Source organism: Pleurodeles waltl, chromosome 4_1 (assembly GCF_031143425.1).
Source record: "Pleurodeles waltl isolate 20211129_DDA chromosome 4_1, aPleWal1.hap1.20221129, whole genome shotgun sequence".
Lineage (NCBI taxonomy): Eukaryota > Metazoa > Chordata > Amphibia > Caudata > Salamandridae > Pleurodeles > Pleurodeles waltl.
Window position 1 is genome coordinate 922881988 of NC_090442.1, and position 21102 is coordinate 922903089.

The 21102-nt window shown below is 41.8% G+C and overlaps 1 protein-coding gene across 10 annotated transcripts in view; it reads left to right on the top strand.

Moving 5' to 3' along the window:
- The window catches only part of MAGI2 (membrane associated guanylate kinase, WW and PDZ domain containing 2), a 2755167-nt gene that overhangs the window by 2584717 nt on the left and 149348 nt on the right, over nt 1-21102 (top strand). For all 10 annotated transcript variants that reach the window (XM_069229701.1, XM_069229700.1, XM_069229695.1 and 7 more), the window contains 2 exons: nt 9653-9838; nt 17712-17868. In XM_069229701.1, coding sequence (XP_069085802.1) covers nt 9653-9838; nt 17712-17868 — 343 coding nt within the window. The remainder of the gene's footprint in view (nt 1-9652; nt 9839-17711; nt 17869-21102) is intronic.

Below are 21102 nucleotides of genomic sequence, written 5' to 3' on the forward strand. Positions count from 1 at the left end.
AGAACAAGTTAATGAGTCGAAAATGCACACCATTTCTAAATAAAAAAGTCATAAACCAGCAATAAAATGATGTCATATTAGGGAAGAAAATACTTGGAAGATTACACATTGGCTCAAGTTTAACAAGAGAATTTCTTCACATCTCATTACCAAAACCTAATGGGAGCACACATGGGACAATGTAACCTTTTCAGAAACGCTATGGCTTGAAGGGCGGGCCTTCCAAGCAGTGGCAAGTCATGAAAAACACAACAAAGGTAATGGCTGAAAAGGGCCAATCCGAAGCCCACGCTCACTTTGTACTACTCACTACACATTTTTGAAGGATTGATGGCACGAGGTCTTGACTGGTATAGTTGTCTGTAGCCATACCTAAAAAGACCACAACATTTCATATCAGGCACAACAGTAGTGATCCGTGATAAGCTGTGGCTGTTTTTTTCGTTTTACAAGGTAGTAAGGGGAAGACATAAAAACACCAAAAATACACTTGTCATCTGTTCAGTTAAATTTAAAACTAGCTCTACAAGGGGCAACAGATTTATGTTTTCCTTCTGAGCAGGAACGGAGAATTAGTGGCATAACAGTACTTTCAGGCCACAAATAATGCCTGTTTCTAATGCAGCTGCAGAACTCAAGCTACAAACAAAACAGAAGCGCTTGACAATTTCGATGGTTTCTTTGTGTACGATATAAGGGAAACTAGAGCCATACATACAGAACTGACTAATGCTAATACTACACAAAACTATCTACGATTTCTGAAGCTGCTAATACCAGCTGTATCATCATTATTTTTATGAGACTGCACGGAGGAAGAATTGTAGTAAGGTACACAGCATACTTAAAAATCACAGACAAGGCACACCACTGTAAAACAACAATGTGTCCTTTTTCATCCACAAGTACATATACTAACATGCACCCTCCCCTTGGAACTGCAGTTGTCATTGCCCAGTAAATAAGCCATTAACAGACGCATCCATACTTACGCCCTGTTCAAAGATTTTCTTTTTACAAGACAGGAGGCCATGATAGCAAGGCCCCACATAGCAAACCATGACAAATGACACCGATTGTAACTCGTGTCTCCAGCTGGGCACGGCGACAACAAAGTGACACTCACAAGGCAGCTGGACAATCCCTACAGACAGACGAAAAGACAGGAAGGCATATTCTGATGCATCACTGAAACTGACTTTATCGGTCTTGACATTTGCAGGCCAAGAATGAACAACAATCACAACTAAGGAACAGCCCTTTCTTCCTAGCACTGGCGCAGAACCCTTATTTTTATGCATTAAGCTTGCAGTAAGAGCTAAATCTCCCTGCAGCCAAACCTGACAATAACTTCTTCAGTATTCAGTATATTGTTAATTTGAGTGAGAGTTTGGTAATTTGTAGCCCTAGAGAAAGTGCTATGCAAATGCGAAGACTTGTTTTGGTTTTAGGAAGCCTCAAATTTGAAGATAACACAATAATACCCTTTAAACATCATCTGGGCAAAAACTGCTGTGATGTGCAATTTGCACTTATTATAATCCTGATTTGTTCTTAAACTATTATAAGGGGTTACAACATGGGGGGATGTGAGGGGGTGGCGACCTGTCCAGAGGGAAAAGTGATAATAAGTGTTCCTAAGGATACAGGGCATGATATTGGGTAGTGTCCGTAGGGTTCGATTTGGGTGTGTGAGTTTACGTACCATGAGAATCAGTGTGAAATGCCAGAAAGGCTAGTGTGCTTTGAGCTGGGTGTGTGTTCTAAGATGCAGTGCAATGTGATGGCTAATGGTCTTATTATGAATGCGGTGCGATGGGTTATTATCAGTAGGACACAGTAGTGTGTGGGTATTATTGTCCACAGGATTCTGTGGCCGTTGCTGGTTGGACCCTAGGCAGTGCATTGTGAAAGGTGCCATTTGCAGCATGCAGTGCAGTGTGCTTTATCTCGGTCCCTGGGTTGTAGTCCAGTGTGGTAGCTCAGTGCTCTAAAGTGCAGTGCAGTATTGTGGATTAGTGCTCTTAAAACTCCCCGTAGGGTTGGTGGTAAGCCTAAAATGGTACGATATTCTGCTGTAGCATAGGATTGTGTCCTTGGGCTGTGATTGAGTTCAGATAGTCCTTAATGTCTCTAGGATGCACTGCACCACAATATGATATAGCCACTCAAATCACCGAGGATTCTCTTGGATGCAATGTGGCACGTTAGTAATCCAAGAAAAGTGCATTATATAGTAAATTGGTTTCAGTAGGATGTGCTGTAGTGTGGTCGATTAACACAGAGCTATTAGGCCATGAATTGAGCTAGTGTTCTCAGGGTGTGGTGCAGTGTGCTTGGTAAGTAGGACATAGAATGGTACTTTAGCATTGCTATGATAGCATCCCTAAAGCGAGTATGGTGGATTAATAATCCTAGGAGCTATTGTTTGCATTTGCACATAACAGAATATTTCAGGAAGAACTGTTCCGCATTACACTTCTAGAAAAATAATATCTTACAAGAAATTGTATATACATAATTGCATTGTAGATCGTTCTCCGACAAATCACAATTCATAAATATAACTTGTTGCTGATCACCTGTGAAAATTACAACCCCTTTCGATGCCTTCCTTAATTAAAAGGCGTTTACAGTTTTGGTGAGTACAAATGTTGGATATGGTGAATGATGGATAATGAACAATGCACTAGATTAGAGTCCAGTATTGTGTGTCATGGTTCTGTTATGGAGGATCTTGGATTACTGTTTCTAGGGTGAAGCACAATGTGATAGTTTAGTTTTCCTTGGATGCTATGCAGTGCTAGGTTTGTATGCCTAAGCTGCTATGTAGTGTGGGTGACAGTATCAAAACAATGGCTCACGGTATTTTGGTGCCTCTAGTTGCAGTGCAATGTAATGTGTTACAATCCTGCGGTGTATTTTGCGAGATTAGTACTTCAAATTCAGTGCAGTGTAATGGATTTCTGTACCAAATATACAGTTTAATGTGGTGGGTATTCTCCCTACTTTTCATATGAAAGTGGTGGGTTAGTAACAACAGTTATCCTGAAACTCTAGAATGCTGTTTGACAGGTCGGAGTCCTAGGGTGAAGTGGGATGTGTTGGCTCCCTAAAAGATATTTCATTTTACGCATTCTACTTAAGCATGTGGTGGTGGTTTAGTGTTGCTAGGACCATCCCTCAGTGTGATGAGCAAAGGCCCCTTGGGATAAGGGAAATATGGATCGAAAGTGTCCATAGGGTGTACTTCAGACTTTAGTGGCTGCTGCGATACGTTCGTCTAGCTTTAGGCCTGCATGGAATTTTGATTACGCTGGTGAACGTCAGGAATTTCACACTAAGTGAAAGTTGCAAAACAAAATTTGTAGCAACAAATGAATTCAAAACTATTTCCTCCAAAACACTGTATGCAGAAAATGTGTTGTGGAACACATTTTGTTGTCAACTAGTGACAAGAATCGTACTTGCAATGACTTTTGAATTTGAGGTATGCTCTTGCACTCAATTTTCAGGCAAACACTGCCAGGTGAATTTAGCAAATGATAGAATAATTGTAGTGAAAATCCACTAAACACATTATTGCTATTTCATGAAAGCCTACCTAGTGTGCAGTGAAGTAGGTGGAATAGTGTGTGTCCCATGGAGAAAGTGTCATGAGTCAACACTTTGTTTCATGTGAGCATTTTACTGTTTCCTGTGACATGTATTTTGAAAGGGTGAGTTAGAGATTTATGGTTGCAGTGTGTTGCCATCTTGTGGGTCATTTTGAATGGATTATTGTGGTCAGTTAGTGTTTCAAAGGTGCACAACAGTGCTGTGGAAGTACATAGCTATGGTGCAATATGGTGTGTTAGTGCCTATTGATTGATGAGTTACTTCACTTCAAAGTGGTGTGGTTGGGTAGTGTCCCTTTAATCCCTGCATGTGTTGAATTTGTGTTCCTGGAATGGCACAGTGTAATTAAGTGGTTAGGGCCCTTGGCATATAAGTTCACTTTAATGGAATATTGCACTGCAGATACAATGTTGTGCGGTGGGTTAGTGTGCTTTGATTTCGGTGCAAGATATGCATGCAAGATAGATTTACTTACAGTTATTCGAAATGGAAGTCATATTCAAAGTCAACATTTATCCTGAAAATCTAGCATGGATCCATGCATCCAGGCTTACTTTGGAGCCCATGAACAACATGGTTAATACACGGATGGAACTAAATGGTTAATACATTGATGAGGAATCGTTGAGTAGTTACCAGGAGTAACTCGTTTTTTGAAACAATCAATTCCAGATTATCCTCGATTTTTCTAATTGTTGATTGGCTCACTTTCTCAACATATTCTCTCAAACCCCCAACCGTCTGGTTTTCCGACTACTGTTGTCTTCAGGAGCACCGTCTGAACACACTAAAGATAACCCAAACACAAGCTGCCTCCATAGTCCACTCTTACAACAAAGAAACACATTTGCCTTTTTCACCACATTTTCTCTAGAATGACGAGATAAACCATGTCATGCCTTCAAAAGGAACTTGATCCTTACGAATCCCAAATCTAGCCAAGGACCATCTGGTGACAATCCCTTATATAGGTTTGTTTTTTTCAAGTAAAATGCCTTTCCTGTGCAAGTTTCAAGCTTCTGGAATCAACTTAAACTCAAGATCAGTCCTTACCCTACCATCTTCTCCTTCAGTCAGGCCAGTACTTAATTTGAGCTGGTGGCTACAGGTGGGGCTCATGGTCACACTTTTTTGAAGATCATGACTCATTTCGCATCATCAGACTTAGATCCAGACAAAAGGGAGGCAGAACCATACACATTGGCCATCACCACCTCCCCTCCAGGGGAGAACATGCATGCTCACTTATCTCCTGCCCATGCAGGGGGACAGTGCTCATGGCTCACAGCCGCTAGTAGAGGACCGTCCCACCCTTATGGATGCTGCTGACCCCCCTTTAGGTAGGAAACACCCACATGGGGGTGTTCCCCTACCTGGACAGGGTATCCCTTTATATACACACCCTGCCCTCTGCTTACCACCAGTCCTGCAGTCAAGGCCCACCAGGTGAGGCGTAAGGCAGCTCAGAGTTGGCTTCGGCATTAGAATTGCCACCCTGAGCGCAGGCACGCTAGTGCCCCTGCATGCCTCTTCCATAGGCCTAGGACATGGTTAACAGAGTCTTCTAAGGGGGTGGCACACCCAGTGCACGTCCCCCTAGTAGCCAGGGCTGTACCCACCCCAGGTTTGTGGTATACCTGTTTCACAGGGCCCTCGTGGGTACAGCACCTCTACCATATCCTTACCTGCCCCTTCCTATCATAGGTAGGATGGGCACACTCAATTTCCCACTGCCAGACAGTGGGTAAGCACCTAAGGTCAAGCACAGAGAGCTAGTAAAGACTGGGAGGAAAAAGCAACATGTTTCAGGAAAATTCCCTCAGCAAAGACATGCCCAACAGTTATGTAGAGAAATATGCTCTAGAGGTCATCTCCTGCCTCCTACAGAGAAACGCTATTCTGGTTCAAGTGTGTGTGCCAAATAGCTACCAGAAAGCCTGGTATTATGACACTCATCTTCAGCAGCACTCCCTTCATAGCCAACATTACTATGGAGTCTGTGAGTTGTAGTTTAGCTCTTCCCATTTTAAGTATGATGACACGTCCTGCTATTCAGAAAAGTGTTTGTCAAAAAATACAATGACTGAAAATGACCCTCATATAACAAGGAACCATTTGGCACTTAATTCCCTTGATCAGAGTAGTCTATATCAGTACAATGTGGAAACTTCAAACAAGGTGCAGGAGAGCCTATTGTTTTAATTCTCACCTACGGACAGCTCTAATTGCTAGTTGTCAAAGATCTATTTGTGAACAATGTAAAACAAAGTGGCCTTTGGGTCAGACCCTTGTTCATGGTTGGATAGCTTTCTTGTTTATCACAGTTCCCTGCTCTTGATTTGTCGGCTTTCCTCTTTATTCTTATTTTGTCCTGCCCCTAGAGCATTTCATCCTTTCCATTTTTTTGACTGGATGAGTTGTACCCTTCCACTGCTGACATGAGGGAACTACTTTTTCATTTTTTCTTTTAGCAGTCCATTGGATGGAATAGCCTTCCTTCCCCTCTTCCACATCTTCTCACAACCATCCCACACTCTCCTGCACATCTGTTTCTTCCCCACTTCTCCGTGCTTCATTGTTTTCTTTTTTATATTGTTAATTTTTTTTACAATGCAGCAGCACACCATCTGAACACTGCTTCCAGTTCCCTTTCTTCTTGTCCTTAGCACAAACAGTCATTTTTTATTAGAACAATTACTTTTCTCAACAGGCTGTTGACCACCCCATACCGTTAAAATTAACTTTTTAAAAAGCCATAATGGCCACTGGAGCATGCATGCACACAAAAGTACAGCCATCTTGGAATGCTTTTTCCCTCATAAAGTGAAAACATTCTAAGATGACCTCCCTTGCATGTGCATGTGCCATGATGCACCTGCGAACATTTTGTATTTTATTTTTGTTGTACTATGCCAATCGGTTATCCAATCACCTTTTATAGGCAAGACCTATTGACTTTGCCAGTGCTTGATACTATTAAGCTACATATTTACCAACCAAACTGATTGATAATGTTTATTGAGTTACGGGGAGTTTGTTTTAGTTTCATAGTGCATTGTCTTTATTGCGAATTACTTTTCTTCTTGTGTCTGATTCTTTTTATACACATTGTCCAAATGTTACCTAGAACTGACGTTACTGGTGCCGTCCTTCCTTAGCACCCTCGTTCTCACTGTGATACCTTTTCCAGCAAAAAAGACCCGCATGATGTCCCAATTGTACCCGAAATCTTTACATCTTTTTCAGTAGTGCACCCACAAACAGCTCTTCCAGTGCACATCAATACTAATCTGCAGCCAGGTTCCAGCCATTTAGATACTGGTACCAACCTTTCCATTGGACCTCTGCCCTAAACACTAGCCTCTACTCTCAGTCCAGCTCCAAGGCACAGATGCAGCAACTTCGCCAGTGCACCTCAATCCCACCATGCTGCACAAACTCCCATTCCCTTTGAGGGGCCACATGCACTTTCCACGTTTTTGTTTCTGATTCAGAAGGGTAAATCAGGGAAGCGACCCCTAGATACTCTAAGAGACATTCATGCAGGTAGATTGCACATTTGAAGCTATCTCCACTTCCTTTAAAAATAAAAGGTTACCCACTCTTGCAGGAGACTGAGTAAAGGCCCGAAAGGTAAAATATGTAAAAGTTTCAAAAAATATTCTGTAGATGTTCTGATTCTTAAGCCCTGATTATGAGTTAGCCAGAGCAGAATTACCTTAAGGATTCTTCGCCATCTGATTCAGAGTGGACCCAAATCAGATTTAACAAAATTGCTTGAGGTCCTCAATTACTCTTTTACTTCTGACAGAGGAAAGCTCCCCTCCGCCAGAATTTACCTTTCCTTTCCCTTCCCTATTTCCTAAATCTTCTTTATCTTCTCCCCACCTTCAGACAAAAGTATACATTTACCACCTGTTCGGAGCAGGTGGGAAATGTATGTGCTAAGCCCAGTGGATTTTGGAATTGGGCGTGGTTTAATGGTAAATTCAGTCCCAGACATTAATTCCCCATGTCACTGGGAGTAATTTTTAATTTCTCTGTACTGTAGTGCAATGGGTATTAACCCTTTGACTTCTGTCAACCTATTTAATCATTACTGCAATCCGGAGACCCCACTGATTCAATAATTAAATCCAGGTACTCTCACTGAGTCATTTTGGAAACCAAGGACCAGGGCCGGACTGGGAACCCAAAGCAGCCTTGGCAAAATTTGTCAGACCAGCCTCCATGGGGAGCATAGAGAGAGACCCTGACGGCTACAATGGGTCTTGGGTGTTCTCCCCCCACCATGAAAATTTTGGAAGAAATGATAAAAATGGTGCATTCTGCAACACATTTTTAATTATATTCAATTGTATTCATTTTTTAAAGTATAGTAAAGGATGATCTTACAGTGCACCAGAATACAGCATTCTTTATTGGGGTTCTTCAATGTTTCCCTCACCATCACTCTCTAACAGTACCTCTCATCTCTCCATAGCCCCTCTCTCACATGTATTTCATTTGTTTTACAGCACCTGTCTTACCAGTGTGGTGTTGGAGAACTTTACAACACACACACGTACAGCGACAATGAATCATATGTGTGTAAATCAGTGTATAGAAAATGCTGACATAGGGGATTACAAGGTGTAGGATTCACATGTCATCTTCACTGGTAGGTGATTTTTAGGAGTTCTTGGTCTGAGGAAGCATACGCTCAGAATTCAGAACTTAACACAGTGGTTAGGGTTGACTTTACTAATAATTTATTTCTACCAAAAACAAACCCTTTTAAACAAAGTTAGGATAATAGAAGACTTGGAAAGAAACCATAACTTTCTAACCTGTACCATGTACTTTGCACGCAACTACTTGATGGCAGTTCATAGCTCACTGTGCTAATTTATGATTGTAATTTATGAGCTGCACAGTAACAAATGAAGCTCTGTGACAAAAGCAGTATCCCAATGAGCTATGCACATGAAATATTGTTCTCTGATCTGCAAAGTACATATTCTTTCCAGCAGGCATATTCACACTCTGCACTACCTTAGATTAGTCAAATCTGCCACTATACAGAACCCTGATCTTTCTCCAGCAGGTACATTAATCACAGGAGTTAACTTGGCACCTTTATTTTTGCCTGAGAGCTGTTGTATATAGAAGGAACTCTGCTGTACTTTTAAAACAGCTGCATTGCTTCAAAACTGGCCCCCACTAACATAAAAATCGCCCCCACCCTTCCAGCCTCCCTTGAAAACGCCTGATGTTCGGGTCAGCTAGTCCGGACCACAGCCTAAGCATTTTTTATAATTTGAAACGCAAAGCAATTCACAAAAAATACAAAAACAAGCATTCATGAAACAAATACACAAATTAGTAAATATTTTCCTCAACTGACAAACAAAAGAAAATCAAAATTTTAATTTTCAGGAGAAGATTAGAGCTTTCCTAAATTCACTCCTGATCCATATTGTAATATGTTTGATGCACTTGCACTTCTCCCAAGTGTTCAATCTGAAGATATTGACTTCAATTTTAGCTTTCAATTTCCAGTTCCTTTACATTTACAGAACGTTTTAATATGTTCAACTTTACGTTTTACTTTTTTACTTTTATACACCATTAATATTATTTAATTTTCTAAGAAGTCAGGGACACCCTGAGTAGGCTTCATGGACTTTAGGGGTCTCCAGAGCATAGGTTAATAACCATTGCTGTACTGGATAGCTGTAGATTTACATGTGAATGAGCTGCCCCACCTGCACTGTACAATGCAGTATCTGTTCCTTGGGGTTGTGAACTATCAGCTGCTGCTATTCGTCTCGAATATGTTTGTGTTGTGACTGAGTTCATTGTGAGTCTTTTGTACATTTTTATTAGGAACTTTAAAGTAGGTATTGTTTAGAAGCTTTGCTAGATGCCTGCGTTTTGAAATGCAACTATTTGGTGATGTTCAGTTTTTAGATTAAACATATATTGAACGGCACATTTAGCTCGAATATACTGCGCTGGTACTTTTATTCAAATGAGTTTGTTTGTATTCCAGCTGTACCGCATAAAATAGGGCGGATTATTGAAGGAAGCCCTGCTGATCGGTGTGGAAAGCTGAAGGTGGGAGACCGGATCCTAGCTGTGAACAGTCAATCCATCGTTAGCATGCCGCATGCGGATATTGTGAAATTGATTAAAGACGCAGGGTTGAGCGTGACGCTGCGCGTCGTGCCTCAGGAAGGTAAGCGAAGCACCCGAAACTGTCAGAGCCGTTTTATGAAGCCTACTCTTCCAACAAATCTGTTTTTTGGTAAAATGATTGTTTTGTGGAACGCTACAGACTCGAATGCAAGACTCCCAATGAACGGTAATTGTCCAAGAACGTAAACAAAATAACATTGAAGCAGGGACAGTGCAACCGATTTTGGGAAGGAAATTGATGTGCTTGCCATACTGAACAAGCACTAGAAAAGTCACCAGGTCTTGTCTATGCTTTGCCAATGTGTTTTAGCCATGGCTTCTGTTCAGCATGGCTAAAAGTTATTGGCATAGAGGAGAGTGGTGTGGAATGTCGTAGAGTGGATTGACAGAGAGTGGACCAGAGTGTTGTAGAGTGAAGTGGCATTGAGTGTTGTGTATTCAAGTGACAGAGAGGAGTTTCGTAGAGTGGAGTAGAGTTGATTGGACTGGTATACAGTGTATTGGAGAAGATAATAGCAGAGTATAATGGTATAGAGTGCATCAGCATACAATGCAATGATGTAGATTAAAATCCTACAGTGCAGTTCAGTGGTATAGAGTAGAGTGGTGTAGAGTGCAGTAGCGCAGAGTAGAGTCGCACAGGGTGCAGTGGCATACAGTGGTGCAGAGTAGAATTGCATAGAGTAGAGTGGCGTAGGGTGCATTGGCATAGAATGCAGTAGTGCAGACTAGAATGGCATAGAGTTCAGTAACGTGGAGTGTAGTGTTACAAAGCAGAGTGATGTTGAGTGGTGTGGAATGGTGTAGAGTAAAGTACAGAGGCGTAGAGTGCAGTGGCATAGAGTGGCAGGGAGTCATTGGCATAGAGTGTTGCAAAGTATAGTGACTTAGAGTACAGTGGCATAGAGTGCAGCAGCATAGAATTCAGCAGCGTACAATGCAGCATCATAGAATGCAATGGCATAGATTACAGTGGTGTATAGTAGAGTGCAGTGGTGCAGATTGTAGTGGTGAAAAGTAGACTTGTATGGAGTGCAGTGGTATAGAATGCAGTGGTGTGGAGTGGAGTGATGCAGAGTGCAGTGGTGAAGAGTGCAGTGATGCTCAGTAGAGTGGTTTAGGGTGCGCTGCCATAAAGGGCAGTAGTGCAGAGTTGAATGACATAGAGTTCAGTGGTGGAGAGTGAAGTGTTGTAGAGTCAGTGGTGTAGAGTGCACTGGAGTAGAGTGGCACAGAGTACAGTGGTGCAGAGTAGAGTGTAGGGGCATACAGGCAGTGGCATAGAGTGCAGTGTGTAGAGTGCAATGACATTGAGTGCAGTGGTATAGAGTAGAGTGGTGTAGAGTGCAGTGGCATAGAGTGGAGTAATGCAGAGTGAAGTAGAGTGGCATAAAGTAGATTGTTTCAGAGCAGAGTGAAGTGGTGTAGAGTGGAATGCGCAGGGTAGAGTGCAGTGGCATAGACTGGTGTAGAGTGTAATGGCGTAGAATAAAGTGGTGTAGAGTGCAGTGGTGCAGAGTAGATTAGAGTGGTGTACAGTGGATTGGTATAGAGTGCAGGGGCATAGAGTTGAGTGTTACAGAGTAAGGTGCATTGGCATACAGTGTATTGGCATAGAGTGCAATGGCATGGATTGCAGTGTGGCGTAGAGTAGAGTGACATAGAGTGGAGCTGTGCAAGGTGGATTGGAGTAGCCTAGACTGGAGTGATGTAGAGTGCAGTAGCAAAGAGTGCAATGGTGTAGAGTAGAGTGCATTGGCATAGAGTAGTGTAGCTTACAGTGAAATGGCATGGAGTTCAGTGGCATTGAGTGCAGTGGTGTGGAGTGGTGTAAAGTGGAGTGGTGCAGAGATTTACAACTCTGTTTACTGAAAGGACCATTCATGGAAGAATACAAGAGGAGTTGGTGTGAAAAGGCTTTTCTCTATGGGAGGGAGAAATCCACCTTGGACAGCCTAAAACAAATAAAGTCAGCAAATAGAAAGGCAGAAAATGTGAGCTACAAACTACAAAGCCAATTGTAAGCAACAGCTGAAATGCATTCCCAGGGAAGCTTTCTTTATGTCCTGTGGATGTTTTTATTGAACCAAACTGCGCTGTCTGGTTTACTAAATAAATCTTGGGGATAGTTAGAGCTATTGCTTACCACTGGCTTTGTGGTTTGTAGCTCACATTTTCTGCCTTTCTATTTGCTCCAAAAGGAACTGCTTCTCTCAAAAGATTAGCTTCAGCAGCACAGGAGCAGCCTGTGCCAACAGCCGAGGAGCATGAGACCCGCACCACACTCTACATACAGCTGTGTTTTACTGCCCAGCTGTGTGGCATGACACATAGCTGATTTTCATTTTTTATTTCAGAGCCCATGGTGCCTTTGTCACAACTGTGATATCTGCAATCTTCTGTGGGTTGATGAGGCCTGCAAGGCAAAATTTTGGATGAGTCCCAAAATATTTGTCTCAAATCTTTGACATTATGAGGGCCAGGCCACAAGCCAACGATGGACATAGGTGGGCAGAGTCCCCTTACTAATTTTAGAGAGTGGGCTCTATCCCCTTAGTCTGAGACCAATGTTTCCCTTTTATTGTGGGGCTACAGAATCGCAGCTATGGCAGTGCTAACATTTTGTTTTTGTTTTCTTGCATGTCATCAGGCACCTTATCATAATACCAAGATCCCCCACCTCAGTTCTGATTTTATGGGTAATAAGGCTGTATTTAGCACCTCACCTTGTTTCCAGAGCAGTGTCACAGTGAGACCCTTATTCCTGGAGCACAGGCATCTCCACTTCCATTGTTACCTGGGACCTCTGCCTCACTTGCCTGATACACCTTGCCTTGTTTTCAAAAATATTACATTAACAGCAGGAGATACACTTTTTCTACAACAAAGTCAACTGATGAGAAGGGCCAGATTTAGTGGTGTAAAAGGAGCCTAGTCTCAGAAAACAATGTTTCATTTTCACTCAAAAACGTGTGAATTACAGTTTGTGTTGAGGGCATGGAAGAAGAAAATCACAATTTACACATTATTTGTAGCATTTCTAAGTGGCTGCAGTATGATATTATCAACCAGTGCTGATTTTTCAGCCAACGGCAGGGTGCATTATGGGGCTTGTAGTTTTACTTTTAATCTTACCATGAGACTTTTTAATCCAACATGCAGAGTAATGTTGGCTACAAAGCCAGAGTTGGCTGAACGCATCACGTGTGGCATGGAGTCACTTTACATCTCATGTTAATTGAAAAATGATAAATTCTCCTTAAAGTGTGTGGTCCTGGAGGACTATAAAACACTTCCACTTCCATTGCTTTCTGACACTGGTGAAACAACCTTTGTTGTCAGGTATCATAGCATTAATGCTGCAAAACGAGCAGCTTGAACTTGTGGAAAAGCTATACCTAATTTCTACATATGAGAATCTTTATCTGTATTTCGCTGCTGAAGGTAAATCTTTTAATTTAAAATATTTTCCTAGGATTCTGGCGTGCCTAGCAAGGTCGGGCCACTTTTTCTGCACAAAAACTTTGTCAATATGTCACCCACTTATATAAACTAGTCCACCCACCATTTTTACACATAGCCCAACTGTAGGTTTTGGACACTTTTTCATCTTAGTGCAGAATGTACAGATCACATTTCACAACAGTCAACTACTGTGCTGTGAATTGACTTCTCATTCTTCATCGTTTATCCTGAGAGATGGACTAAACAGTCACCATCACTGACTCCTTCTCCATTATAGACGTGGACTAATCTGTTGATCTTGCCTTTTGTCTCCAGTTGGCAACCTGATGATGTAAGGACATTATCACAAGATAACTGATTGTAGAGAAACATCTATAAGTGTATCCACTGAGCTGATGTGTTAAGACACCGAACCTGTGTACACTCAATTGTTTCTCTTTTTATCATTGAGTAACAGGGGCTTACACTAATCACAATTATTTTTTTCTGCCACCTCATCCATGCCACACACCTAACCCACCCTCTGTCATGGCTGCAACACCCAAGACAGATCAAGCTAAAAGAAAATACAAGAGACTCTCACAGATACACTCAACATGATATGACAGCATGTCACCTAGTGAACACTCTCTAAAGGCCACATCCTTAACCCAGTCTTTTCCACTTCAACAAAGTATCCATACTCCTGGACCTGTCATCTCACCATCCGTGTCTCCCTACTCAGCATCAGTATCCTAACAAAAAACAATGTCAACCCAGAAAAGAATATTAAACCTTCAGATCCTGAAAGATTTCTCCATCAACAACCTAAAACGTGAGCCCATCTCTCACTTTCCGACCTCACGTCCAACACTAAAAAGCTTCTAAAGGGTCTCAGTGCTTTTTCAGAAATCTATGTGAATGTTCACACTCCAAAAAAACACACAGAAGGGCAACCCAATCCCTTTTGCACTCTCGTACTTTAAGATCTCCCAGATAATCAACACTCCATCTGCAGGCAGGAAAAAAAATGGAAGAGAAAGCAATACTCCAGATTACCTCATGATACTGAAGTAACTCCATGCAACAAACATACAGCTGATCACATCAGCCAAAGCTAATGACTATAGCAACACCATCAGCAAAGTCACCAACAAAAGCAAAACACTTTTCAGGCACTGCGTCTACCGTCTGCTTGACCCAGGTATCCCACACTCAACTCACAAGTGCAATGGCTTAAACCTATTCTACAGTGAAAAGATCCAACACCATCTCAATAACACCAAGCCTGTTTGTCCTTTTAGACCCTCCCCTTCCGGTAGAATTCCACAATGGTAATCCTTCAAAGCCCTGACTCTCACAGACAGCACTGTATTACTCAACTCCTGCAAAGCCACTTCCCAAGAATATATCTTACCTCTTCTTGACCTTTTCTGCAGGGTCATCCCTTTTTTCTGACCTCAGTTTTGTTGTGTCTAGGATAAAACTGCAGACGAATGCCAAGGTATGTGTGTGCTCTTTCCCTAAAAACGTTACAATTGCCTTAGTCACAAATGGCATATTTAATTTACTTATAAGTCCTAGTAAAGTAGTAAAGTGTACTACATGTGCTCAAGGCCTACAAATTAAATGCTACTGGTGGGCCTGCAGCCCTGACTGTGCAACCCTTTAAACATGCTTCCAGTCTACACCTGCAGAGCCTATGGGTGCAGCTTGAAACTGCCATGTCGACCTCGCAATTTAATTCTCTAACCAGGTCCAAGCCTTCCTTTTTACTACATATATACCACCCTTAATGTGCACCCCTGGAAAACCACAAAGGTAGGGTGCAGTGCTTTCAAAAAGTTGGACATTTACTTTTAAGTTTTACATGTCAAGGTAGTGAAAAACTTTTAAATACATTTTTCACTACTGCAAGACCTATTTCTCCCTTAGGTTAACATTGGGATTGCCTTATTACCTTTAATAAATGTAATCTCCAATTGTGACCAGATAGATATTTCGAGTTTGGTGCTCTGGACTCACAATTTAAAATCACAACCTAGGTTGAAGTTGGATTTTAGATTACAAGTTGAAAATGCCACTTTTAGAAAGTTGGCATTTTCTTACTTTATCCATTCTGTGCATCTGCCTGTCTTTAAATACACTTCTGGGTGAGTGACAGCTGGGCTCTTGTCATTCCCTCCACATAGCCACACACAAAGGGAGCTGAGATGTGCTACTTACATCCCGATGGCCCATCACCAGGCTGATGGGTCTTCCTGGGAAGGATGGGAGGGAGGAGCTGACAGGTGCAACTGAAAAGGGCTGTGTCTGCGTCCACACAAAGAGATGCATAACCTCCTATAGAGTGGCTGGAGCCGGGGGAGGAAGGACAGGGACCTTGTGCACTTCAAAGGCATCTCCTTGAAGTCCCCCTCCCACTTCAAAAGCACAACTGGTTATAAGTACTGGACCCCAAACTCCACTGAATCACTTCACTTCTGGATCTGAGGACATTCTACCAGGAAGTAGGACTGCTATGCTTCTGAAAGAATTATGACTCTGCTGGACTTTGTTTGACTACTGCTTTGTTGTGTCTGCCCTGCTGCCTGCGCCTTCTTTGCCTGGGAGTGAGAAGGATTGGACCTGCATCTCCATATCCCCAGAACCAACGTGACTCCCAGGGCTTGGTGGCTTGCCTCCTGTTTAGCAGCTCAGGGACATCAAAGACTGCCTGCATCTCTCCTACAGCTTCTGGACTCTGCCAACTGTGATATCTAAAATTTTACTTATTGATTTCTTGTTGTTTTGGTTGTGTTTTGTTCATTAAATCAAGATCTATTTTTATGACTTGGTGTAGACTATTTTTGTGTGGTGTTTTCACAGTTTTACAACTACATTACCCCTGATGACTTTCCCTAATATAGGCCCATAGCTCACCTGTTGATCATCAGCAAGATCATTGCAAAAGCAGGCTACACTCAAGAACACATCACTGCTTACCATCTCCTGCAAGACTATCAATCTGACTTCAGATTATGCTGCACCATGTACACTGCTACCATAAATATTGTATATGCATTCCTGACCACAGATGGAGATTAATCATGCCTCCTTCTATTGCTGAACCCCTCAGCTGACAGTTGAAAATTCAGCTCCCATGCACACTGTAGCCTGGATTCTTGAACGGGATTTACTGACAATGTCCTTCACTGGTTCTCTTTCTTTCTTTGGAATTGGCACCAGTTAGTTCACATGGGCACCTCGAGGTCCGAAAAGATCCCTATCACCAGTGGAGTCCCTTAGCGTTCCATACTGTCTCCAATCATCTTCTTGGAGCAATTTGATAAGTTGTGGCAGGAATCATTGAAGCCCATCTTATTACGGAAGGGTGGTCTTTTATTTCTAGATTCCTTTACGTTTCACCACAGGGAAGATAACGCATAAGGTGGAATTAATTGAGGTGATATGGGTCCCTTTAGGACAAGAACACCACCCTGCGGCTGGCTGCTTTTCATGGCCACCCCAAATATTTTCCTGAACTTCGCAGCATTCAAAATGCCAATATCTTTAGGAAAAATGCGAAGCAGGTCACCAAGGTCCTCTTGCACCCATTAATGCTTCACATAATCCAAAGCCTGCCAATCAAAATTAACGAAAGTGCAGAAAAACGAAGGTTGCATATATCCAAGGATACAGTATCATGCATAGTGAAGAGATCAAGAAGCCCACAGATACTTCTCCCGACCATCCCACAGGGGGTTGTATGTCACAATATCTTGTAGAACGATAATGTGCTAGAAAAATATCACAGCCAAAGTTTTGACTACCACGAAACTGGTAAGGTTATCATGTAAGGAATTATAGTGACCTCAAACTGTTCCCCATCCTGGTTTACTACAACACACCTTTGATGGGGTTTGCTTTCCTTTATTTTTGATGGAATTTAATTTGACTGTATTTTATTTGTACTGCGTTCAGATAGCTTGACAGCCACTGCAGGGGCTGGAGCGAGAGTGAGTGGCGGATGTTAAGTCGATAATCAGCACTTTGGTCATCAGGTTACTCTTAGGACGGTGCAGGGTAGCAGAGTGAACGCACCAGGTGAGTCTTCGGTTCAACGCAGAACATAGAAGTCATAGATGACATAGATGCCGGCAGTGTGTGACGGAGCCATGAGTGTGTCGGAACAATGCCGACAAGAGTATACATTTTCTGCATTACAACCACGTTGTGTGTTTACAGATGTGCTGCATAAAATAGAAATATGTTTTTATATTTGCATAGCACAGAAATGAGAGGAATCTATAATGCATCAGAAATTTCGGATTTTTAAAGTTGCCTGTGAACAGAGAGATGAAAAGGCGAACAAACATGTATTCTGCAGAGGAAACATAGCAGAAAATGTGCAGTGCCTACAGAACTTTTGCCCTTTATTAAATGTCACATCTGACAGCTTATTTGACCTCCTATTTTCTGTGATGCAGACCTGAACAGCCCAGCCTCAGCGCCCAGCTCAGAAAAACAGAGCCCTATGGCGCAGCAGCACAGCCCCATGGCACAGCAGAGCCCGGTGGCGCAAAACAGTCTGGTGACACAACCGCCCCCTCCACAGCCGCTGCAGCTCCAAGGACACGATAACAGGTGAAAAGGGTGGATGTCATGCTGAAATGCATAAGCAATCAAAATAATGAAAATGTGCGCAAAACACATACTATACCACATAGGCTCATGTGCTGGCTATCAATGTGGCATAAGTACTACTTATGTTCTTTATGCATTTTAAATTACAAATGAATGGTCTGTATTGTTTTTAGAACATTAGGTGCTATCTTTTTCTCTCTTCCATTATGATAAAAGATGTCTCTCTCAAAATCGTTAACTATGTGCCTGGAAGGCAAATACCTGATTTTAGACGATGTTTAATGTTTGCAGCCCATTATGTGTAAGAAAGTGTAGGGGTATCCATGCAAGTTACACTGCTCTGAACTACCTTTGGTATCTGTTTTGCAGAAATGTTTGGATTTGGTAAGTTTTTCTAGGTGCTGGCCATGTCCGGGCCTAAATACTGCACCTACCCACATTGCCAGGATGGTGCGCGTTCAAAAGGCAAGATCTGATGTTTCCTTTTTGAATTTTGGAGTATTTTCTGGAGTGGGCAATAGGCCCAGCCAGAGAAGTGGGCTAAAATTTTAATAGGTAGAACTGTGGGAAGACCTGTAGGAATGTTATCAATCACTGCAGATCCCAGAACTTTCCCTTAGAAAACATGTATGGATAATCTGTGATTTTAGTCAAAGTTTGAAGTTTGCAGGGCATTCTGGCTAAGAAAACATAGTAGGATCTTTTAAAGTCACACCACTGTGGACTTCCCTGGATGTTTTGTTTTCACAAATTTCCGGGTTTGGTAGGTTTCCCTGCGTGTCATCCTAGCCCATGCCCCAAAATCACAGCTGTCTGCATCACCTGAATGAGTCAAGTTGAAAGTCAAAATTATGTTTTCTTGTTAGGTTTTTGGAGGCTTTTCTTTCGTGGGTAATAGGTCAAGCCACACAAGTTGGGTGCCATTTCTAATGAGAGAAGTTTGGAAACACAGAATACTATAACACTTGTTATTATCAATTACATTTTCTTCCATTTTTGCCTGGCAAATCTAAGCTGGTGTGCAAGAAAAATTTCCTTCATACCCATTTTTCATTCATCAGATTTCATCATAGGAATTGACGCCTGGTAGGTACCCAATGAAATATTATAAGCTGCAGCTTTACTCGGTGTGTTTCCACATCAGGAAAAATCAGCTAATGCCAGGTGCAACACTAGGCCACTTGGAATTACCATCCCCTCCAAGGAAAAGCACACCAACCAATTCAGAATCGGTCCCCAAGTATAAAGTATGCTTGATGCTGCAGTTTTAGGGTCTGTTACTATGTGCATGAAACTGGGTTCTTAATTCAGTTTCTGGCTGCCTGCTCTCGATTCATGTTTGCGTGGACTACTTTGTTTTTCCATGTATCAGTGTCTGAGTCATACATACTGGCTCTGACTGAAAGAGACACCTCGCACATTGATCGCTGCCCAAACTGAAGACCATTTAGAACATGAGCAAATGTCATCCTCTCTTTTGTATTTTGAGTCAAAAACAACCGAAGCGTTCGTCAGTATTTTCAGTAACAGCAGAAATGTTTTTTATGTTCATGATTCAAGAATATCTGTGCTGTAGGTGGTGGGATTTCATGTGCAAGCCAAAGTCACCATTCTTGGCTTTGATACTTTGGCACAATGAAAATAAATATGTTATTTGAGCAGCAGAGAGTAAGAATGGAATTGGTCTTATTACAGAATGTTACTGTTGCTTTTCACGGGGTTTTAAATAAAACTATACTCTTGTGAATTAAGTAAGCTGTATTGCTACCACCGAAGAAATGTGAGGAGCAGCAATCGACCCTGTCCGTTCCATTAAGGATATGACAAAAAGATTGTGACTTGCTTTTCTCTTTGAGAAACCATGCATATGACTGGTGACACTCCACATAGTTATAGCAAAATGTTGTAACACTTATATTACAAATCCTAAGACATCACCAGGTGTATACAGACTATTTGACAGAGAATGGGCATCTGTACTTTAAAGAAATTGATTTGATAAAGTTTCACCTGTGTACTGAAATTGGCCAATAGGTTCTGCTGTCTGTGATATTAGCCTGACTTTGACAGTGGTGTGGTGAGACTGAACCAAGTCTTGGCATTCAAAGCAAGAAGCCTAGTGATTCCCTTGCATTACAGGCATGTAGCCTCTTTTGGGAGTTCATTCCTCACCCGTGGACTGCTTTTTGTGACAACTGGCCTCACCTCCATGGTAGAAATGTGTGTTGTGGGAGACTCCCAGATCTAACCTGAAAGCTGAAAACTAGTTTTGGGAATTAGCAACAACCAGAACACTGAAAGGTGAATGCCTTCACTCACATACATTCCAGTAGAGAGACATGCACATGCAGTCCAATAGTTTTCACGGGTTGTAGGTGATAAGCCTTCCTTTGGTGAGTGGACCAACCACTGATCCGACTTTGCATGTGGGAAATCAATACCACCAGAATGGGAATGCCGAAGTACACCTTAAGCATCTTGGGCCACTTTGTTGGCTCCAGAATTTTAAGTAACCTAGTACTGTTAGGATTATATTTGTAATTTGAAACTTTAACTATTTTGAATAGGCATGCTACATTGCAATTTTTGGTGTGCATCAGTTAGGACATATGGAGTGACCCTGCTTACTCAAATGGCCATCAGATTTAAAGTAACCCACAAGTGAGCTTTTTAGAGGAATGATCGTGTATAATATGTTTAATATACTTCGCCCATTTCGCTTTATTGACATCAGGCTTTTGTGGACTTAAATGTTTTTTTGGAGTCTTGTAAAAGTCATCATAGGATGAAACATGTGTCGGCTGCCTGTTCTGTGTGGATTAAACAAATTAATTTCTTTAATAGACTACGACTTCTTCGTTTACTAATTTGGCAAAAAATGTTGTCTTGCAACTAGAATTCAAGTTATATGTTTCTGCTCTAGGATTTTACATTTTAAATCAGGTTGACACAAGAAGCCTTATTGAAAAGAGGAAAGCTGGGTACACTGTTATAATGCTGGTATTACTGTCTTTCCCTAACTTCACAAAAAATAATTTTAATAGAGGCATAAAACCTTAGGCAACGCCATGTATAAGAAAAACAAAAGTTCTAGCCAATACATATTCCATTCACACATGAACACATCTTCACATCCACTCCAGTACAGTTCTTAGCTGCCGACATACTCATGTTGACCTTATACTGTGCAAGCGTCTGCATTTTTTATTACCCTTGAGGTGGGGGCAGATGTTT